Consider the following 8232-nt stretch of genomic DNA (forward strand, 5'->3'; position numbering starts at 1 on the left):
GATGTATAAATAAATAAATAAGGAACCACCAAAGCAAGATTTGAAAAAAAAGAGGGGTTGGGGCATTCTGTCCATCTCTTTTGCAAGTAAGGTATAGACATTCTTCAATAACCCTCTGGCCTGGGTGAGCGGTGAGATATCTTCTTCTGAAACTAGATCCCGTTCTTGCAGAGTAATAGGTGGCTTATTCAAAGACAACAGCACTATCGAACAGATTGATTGCAAACAACATATCCTAAGACCTTCTGTTACCAACCTTAGGGGTGTTAAGTCTTCTAACTAAATAAGGAGTAAAGAGCAATCTGACTTCTTCCTCTGCAGATCCTGGATGTCCGGTGAATTGCTGCATAGGCAATCCTCTCAAGTCCAAGGAAGGAAATGAGCTTTTTTGGACTGCATACTCAATGATAGACCAGGCCACATCATGGCGAAAAACGTGTGGAATGCATCATGACCTGTATTGGATACATTGGTACATGATGAGGCGAAGACATCACTGCATCGTCGGAGTCAAAATGCATCGAAAACATCAGTACAACTTTCATTGGTGCATCATCGTAGTGTGTGCCAATTTAGGAGCAGATTTTCAAAGGATTTACGCACGTAGGAGGGTTATGCGCGCCGGGCTTATTTTCAAAAGGCCCAGGGGCGTGCGTTACGCCCCGGGACGGGGCAGTCCAGGAGGCATAGCCAAGGACTCCGGTACGCCCAAGTTACGCCTGCCAGCTTCTAAAACAAAAGGTACGGGTTTTTATTTTTTTTCGGGCTGGGGAGGGGGAGGGAATGGGGAAAGCCAGCTGGTCTCCCCGAGGTCTTGGCGCACGCAAGGTGCACTAGTATGCACCCCTTGAATGCCGACCCCTGATTTTATAACATGCGCGCGACTCCACGCACAAATGTACCTCACGCGCGTATCTTTTAAAATCTGCCCCATACTGTGTGTTGTGTGGTGTGCATCAGTGTATCAGATGAGGCGATGGTTTCATGTTCAATCGACACAATTTGGTATCAATGGATAAATCGGTCTTTCAGTGCTTTGATGCACTATGTTGAGATGAGGCTTGCACCAGTGGTGCCAAAGAGGGACAGGCTTGGTGGAGCCGGCATAGACGCACCTCGAGAGGATTGTTTATGCTCCTTCAACACAGATAGGGCCAGCTCAAGGGAGTGATGCCTCTCATGCTACAATGGCATCTGGGCAGCTAAACAGGACCCACAACCGCAGCATTTGCAGATGGGGGAGTTTTGGAACAGTTTTGGTTCAATGGCTTTCCCAACAAGAGACAAGGCTGCACTTGCACTGAAAGAGGAAGATCTACTGCTACTCCTAAGATTTACGCAGCTCTTATTACACAAAGCTGTGAGTGTGGAGACATCTGTCCATAGACTTTATACAGTTTTTTTTGGTCATGATCTGGTCCCAAACAGCAGTAGCATAAATCATGGCTGCTGGTAAGGGACATGACGTTCTCACACGGGCAGTTTTTGAACCACTCATCACCAGTCATTTTCCTGTGAGAAAAAAAAAATTATCTTTTTATTTTTGGTAGCATTTAGAAGTACTGCTTGTGTGGCTTCAGATACAGCGAGGGAAGACCAAATAAGTTTTCTGAAGAAAACAAATTTGAAGTTAAAATAGAGGAGAGATAAAATGCTTTAGCATGGACAAAAAGTGACTGAAGTGGCTCATGAAACAACTCCTACATATGCTCAGTAGAGCTCAAAGCTCTACAGCTTGGACAGACAAGTCCCTTCAGTGCTGCCAGATGACATTATCCACATGTAATAGCTAATTTAGCTTGCTTATCAACAGAAAATTATGGAGTACCTGCGCAGTCAGGGTTAACTGGAACTCCTCCTTGCAGGAGTAAATCTGATATCATGAGAAAAGAGGTTGAAGATTATCCTCCTTGTCCTTAGCTGCCAAAGAGGTAAATAAAGTCTTCACCATCCCTGCCACTTGATATAAGGGCTAACATGCCTTTTGGCCAGGCATTGTAGGTGGAACATCCTCTTCAGAAACTAGGATGGAATCTTCTTGCATATCATCCGGACTTTGTAGAATTTAGGGGACCATGAAGCAAATAGGATCTGGCATGTGCAGGCATAGGTCTTCCTCCTGTAACCTAATGGAGGACACTACCGTAGAAATTGGTAGAGGTAAGTAAAGCATATCTCCTGCTCCTGAAAATGTTCCTATGTGTATGGAAGAAACTGGTGATTTAGTGAAGAGTTGCGTCAGAAGCACCACGGCCCAGTTCATAGACAATGCAAGTGCCTACTCCAGCAAAATGAGAAAGCAATGGCATCGAGACCCAGGGAATGGTATGTCAGTTGAATCAATGGCATAAAGACGTTTTTAGGCACTGGTTATGCTGCCAGATCTAAAGAGTGGCACTTCTTTTTACTAGGTCCCCAATTTCATGGTGCTTGGGAGGGGCTTACAGATGCCAGAGAATGGCACCTCTTTTGTTGGCTCGACCCTAAGGAAGCGGAGGGGCCCCTGGCCTGCTCTAGCGAGGGGGGGGGGGGGGGATGACTTTCTTGAGAAGCTCTTGCTCAATTCAGTACTCAGAGAGCCAGATGAGGCTCCTCTCAAGGAGGACGACCAACTGTAGTTCTTCAGAGACTTATGCAGTTCCTCCATCTTCCAGGCCCTGGACTTTTGGGAACATGGAGTCTTCCAGTCACGGTAGTAGCAATTTGCCTGGTAGTTGTTCGGTCTTAGGCAACGACAATAGCTGTCATGTCCATCAATAATAGACATTTTCCTATCACATATACAGTCTTTGAAGCCACTAATGGTGAACTTCTTGGTGCCAGACATCCTGTGAAGTTTTGTTTTTTCTTTTTTTTAAGATAGCACTAAAAAGTGTTGTTTGGGGATCTCCAGAGGCAGCAACACAATGTAGCAATTGAAATTTTTTCTAAATAATGAAGATACTAGAAGATATCAATCAAGAAACAAATAGAAAGATAATACAGACGTCCATGCTGATGCTCAGATGAAAAAAAAAAAGACTGATGGGCTCACTTGGAAATTCCCACAAATACTAAGAGAGAAGGGTCTATGCAACACCTTTGGATAACATCACCCATGCCATGAATAATTCAGGCCTGCTTGTCTATAGAGAAAGAAATAGTTCCTTGGATTACTCCTGAGTCTATTCCCTTTTACCCTCATCCCATGACCTCTCATTGCAGAACTTCCTTTCTATTGAAAAAGGCCCACGTCCTGTGCATTTATTCCTTGGAGGTATTTAAATGGATCTCTCTCTCCTTTCCTTTTTTTCCCCTTCAGGAAATGCTTTAGGATGAAAGCCTTTGGATTGACTCTATTCAGTTTATTTCATTTTGAATGTGTGGTATCCAGAACTGTACACTGTAATCCAAATGAGGTCTCACCAGAAACTTATATAAAAGCATTCTCCTTTTTCCTAACAACTAGTTCTCTCCCTATGCACCCAAGCAGTCTTCTGGCTTTTGCTGTCACCTATGCTTACCTGTTCAGCCACCTTAAGATCAAAGATAATCACCCCCAAATGCCACACTTATTTTGTGCACTGAACTTCAGCTGCTATACTGCAGTGTTTCCCAACCCTCTCCTGAAGGCACACTTAACTGGTCTAGTTTTCAGGATACCCAAAATGAAAATACAAGAGGTAGATTTCATACATTGGCAGCCCAGTCTATGCAAATCTCTCATATGCATATTCAATGTGGAAATCCTAAAAACCAGACTAGCTAGATGTGCCTCTAGGAGATTGTGAAACACTGCTATAGTGTACTGCTCCCTTGGGTTGTTACAACTGAAATGCATGCCCCTGCATTTTTTTTTAATGTTTTTTTTGGCTTTTTTTTTTTTTTTTTAAAGCATTAATACTTAGCTGCCAGGCTCTACACCAGGGGTGGCCAACTCTAGTCCTCGAGAGCCACCAAGAGGCCAGATTTTCCAGATATCCACAATGAATATGCATGAGATGGATCTGCATGCATTGCCTCCATTGTATGCAAATCTATCTCATGTATATTCATTGTGGACATCCTGAAAACCTGGCCTGTTGGTGGCTCTCGAGGACAGGAGTTGGCCACCCCTGTTCTATACCATTTTAAAACCAACATTAAATCTCGCTTATTATTCAGGAGTAAAATAAGGAAGCTGAGAAGACAGACAGAATACTCTGGAGAGTCAAACACAAACTACACAAGAGTCCTAAGAAGCAGAACTCTCCTTAAAGAGAAGAACTTAAATATTAGTTTAACCACTGAAGAGAGGGAACTACAATAAATGAGGCAATTGTTAAGATATATATATATATATATATATATATATATATATATATAAAAGGCAGACAAAATGAGGCTACATTCATATAAAACAAGTCTCACATTATAGCCTCTTGCATGCAGCAGTGTGGAAGAAATTCGATTGTATACTTAAAATAATGAGAGACAGCATGAATTCTTCAACTGTAGAGACATAGGTGAGAGATGCTATTTAACGGGCAAAAGTCCAAAGGTGCCCTGACTCCCACTAGCTTTCTATAAGACATGCATAGCTTGATTGGCTTCCAAACTAGCTAAAATGCATAATTAAGTTCTAGAGGAAGGACCCAATGACATTTCACGGGTGGGGGACAAGAGATGGAAAACGTCCCACCCCGCCACCACAGAATACCTTGTCGCAAGCATGTCACCACAGCGCTAGTTTGCCACTGCGGGTGATCCTCCTCTACGCTACCAGCGCCAGTCACTGCCGGAACGGGAAGTAAGAGGTAAGCAAAGAACGTGAGGAGGCAGCAACAATCTCTAATTAAAGGCCACAAGCAGTGCCGAGATCTCCCTTTCGCTGCGTCAGTGACGCACTAACTCAACGTGAGGCGCACGCAACACGTCGCCGGCACGCTGATGATGTCACACAACATCTCTTCTTCCTGGAGCCGAGTGGCTACTCATCATGCGCGCGATTGGGTTAGCGCTTTCGCGCACTAGAATGGCGTCACGATAGTGGCCTGACCGTTGTGAGAATCGCAGCATGCCTGGTGGCGCATTTGGGCAGATTTGGTTGGTCACTAGCTGGGGTTTGGGAAGTAGACAAATCGCAAAAGAACTTGTTTGGTGGAGTCACATAACTTTATTGGCATGACAATTTTACATATATTGTAAAGTATACATAATGATTAAATAAAAAGAAATAAAAGACAATAAGGTCAATTAAAGATGCAGGCTATGGAAATACGATATCAGGGACATGCTTTGGTGTTGGTCCATATTGTCTTTGGTCGGATTTCATTTCTGACCTGGTGCAAGGTTAGCACATATTTTGTTATTCTAGCTGGTGATTCTCGTCATTCCCTGAAAATTATATAGTTTTGCCTAATCATTATTTTGAGGGAAGTCTTTGATTTTATTTGTCAACACTTGGAAATACTTGGAAATATGTAACTCTCGTCATTGTATTTTGCATATCACAGGAAGAAATACATTTCTGTTTCTCCAGTGTTGCATTGTATAGCGTCTGACTTCTTTGGGCTTCCAGTTCCAGTCTGTTCTTAATATACTACACTATCCATAGAAGCCTCTCTGGTAGTAGATGGGAGGTAAATACAAAGCAAGGGACCTGTCAGTTAGTCTACTTGCCTGATAATTTTCTAAATATTTTTCCAGTCCTCCATTTAAGGTGCTTTTTAAAGTAATCCAAAAATCACAAAAGCCCCGATCAACTTAGCAATCTGAGGTAACTACACAAAATCCAAAACCACATCACAATGTTCCTCAGTATAGTATTAAATCTTTTTATATTGAATTAACTATATGTGTAGAACCTTCATGGGAACAACTTGAAAAAACAGACAAGTTGTATATCTTTCTGGTCCACTTTTATTTTATTTATTCATTCATTTATATGCTTTCATTTTAATATTTTTTGTCTTTTTATATTTCTTAAAAACAGTCCCAACCCATGAAGATCTTTTAATCGCGTTACTTCTCAAACAACGTGTCTTATTTCAATTATCGTAAAGAGAGCTCTTCATGGGTTGGGACTGCTTTTAAGAAATATAAAAAGACAAAAAATATAAAAATGAAAGCATATAAATGAATGAATACATTTTATTTATATATTTAACATTTTTATATACTGACCTTCATGAAAAGATTCATATCAAATCGGTTTATATGGAACTTAGGGACTAACTAAATAACCATATAACAAGAAGGCAAAAACAAGTTACATATAACAAGGGTATCGAACTTGGGGGGCTAGAGTAGCCGGGAAGTAGAAGGACAGCAAAAACTTGAGGGTAAATATATATGTATATATTGAGAATGGTCCGAGAGACTAGTTAGTGGGGTGGATCCTGGTTGGGAGGTATGTTGACATTTTAGAGATTAGGGGAAGGCTTGGAGGAAAAGCCAGGTCTTAAGTTTTTTTCGGAAGGTTGGAAGGCAGGGTTCCAGTCTTAGGTCAGTCGGCAGATTGTTCCAAATGAGAGGGCCCGCTGTGGAGAATGCACGATCTTTGGTGGATGTTAGGCGCGTGTATTTAGTTGGAGGGACTTGTAGAGTTCCTTTGTATGCTTCTCTGATGGGTCTTGCAGATGTGTAGAGTTTGAATGGGATCTTCTGGTAATTGATTGTGGATGGTTTTGTAGATTATGGTGAGTGCCTTGTGTAAGATTCTGTATTTTATTGGCAGCCAGTGTAAGTTTCGGAGTGTGGGAGTGATGTGAGCTCCCCGGTTAGTGTTGGTTAAGATTCTAGCTGCTGCGTTCTGGAGCATCTGTAGTGGTTTGGTGGCGGAGATGGGGAGCCCCAGGAGGAGAGCATTGTAATAGTCAGTTTTGGAGAACAGCCTTGACTGTAGGACTGTTCTGAAGTCCTGAAAATGAAGAAGGGGTTTGAGTCTTTTCAGAACTTGAAGCTTATAGAAACAGTCCTTAGTGGTGGTGTTGATGGATTTCTTTAGATTCAGATGGTTATCGAGGATTACTCCTAGGTCTCTTACTTGTGTGATCTGGGAGTTGGGGAATGTCTGATCTGTCCGGGCCGAGTAGTTGGGGGAGATTAGAAGGATTTCAGTCTTGGCTGCATTGAGAACCAGGTTCAGGCTGGAGAGGAGGTGATTAATGGACTTGAGGCAATTTTCCCAGAATGTAAGAGTGGACCAGAAAGATATACAACTTGTCCTTTTTTTCAAGTTGTTCCCATGAAGGTCCTACATATATAGCTAATTCAATATAAAAGATTTAATAGTATACTGAGGAACATTGTGGTGTGGCTTTGGCTTTTTAAAGTAAAACATGCTTACTGATTTAAGAGACTTTGTACTTGGGGAAAAAGTGCCTTGATAACACAGCTGTGTATTTAAAGAGTTACATCTATCCTTTCAAATATGAAGCAGAGCTAAACTTGTAGCTACTGGTGATTTTCTGCCAGGTCACTGACCTGGAAACTTTTTGAACGTGCTTCCTTTTCCCCATTGCAGCTGGAGTAGAAGGTAGAGGTTGTTGACAGAGGCTGACCCAATTCTGTTATTGCTTGAGGTAAGTTTGAGTTGCTTTGTTCATGGGCTCTCCTCCATTGTCTATACAAATGGATCTAGGTTTACATATGTAGTAATATGGTACAAATGTCCTGAGCTATATAACTTTAGACTGCCCATTTAGGAGACAGTTTTCAAGGGTGACAATTCAGATGAACTGAACCAAATCACAGTGAACCAAAGATGTAGTAGGCCAGATTGTCAAACTGAAGAGTAGTAAATCACCTGGACAGGATGGTATACACCCCAGGGTTCTGAAAGAACTCAAAAAAGAAATTTCAGACCTATTACAATTAAAGCTAGTTTTCTTAACCCGTGTGCACGCACATGGACGCACCAATTTTATAATGTGTGCATCAGCACACGCATGTTATAAAATATGATATCTGCACGCATATGCGCGCTGGATTTTAACATCCACATGTGCGGGCGGGCCATGACTTGTGCACGCAGGAGGGGAATTTTATAAAATACGTATGGCGACGCAATCGGGCCTTTGCCCAGTTCTCTCCCAGTCCGCTTCAATTAAGGAACATACTGGGAGGAAATTTTCCAATACCCCTACCTACCCTGTCTCCCTTTCCCCCTCTTCTCCTCGACCCCTAAACTAGACCCATCTATCCCCTATATTTTTTTTGTTTTGATACTCACTGCAGAAGTAACTTCCGCGTGTCGGCCAGCTGCCGTCA

The 8232-nt window shown here is 42.2% G+C and overlaps 1 protein-coding gene across 2 annotated transcripts in view; it reads right to left on the reverse strand.

Moving 5' to 3' along the window:
- Positions 1-4907, reverse strand: part of DTNBP1 (dystrobrevin binding protein 1) — a 400954-nt gene extending 396047 nt beyond the window's left edge. The window contains exon 1 of one of the 2 annotated variants that reach the window (XM_029590691.1): positions 4679-4907. In XM_029590691.1, the coding sequence (XP_029446551.1) occupies positions 4679-4692 (14 nt within the window). In that variant the 5' untranslated portion in view covers positions 4693-4907. The remainder of the gene's footprint in view (positions 1-4678) is intronic. The other variant, XM_029590690.1, reaches the window with a different exon arrangement.
- Positions 4908-8232: the final 3325 nt, after the last annotated feature.

Source organism: Rhinatrema bivittatum, chromosome 2 (assembly GCF_901001135.1).
Source record: "Rhinatrema bivittatum chromosome 2, aRhiBiv1.1, whole genome shotgun sequence".
Lineage (NCBI taxonomy): Eukaryota > Metazoa > Chordata > Amphibia > Gymnophiona > Rhinatrematidae > Rhinatrema > Rhinatrema bivittatum.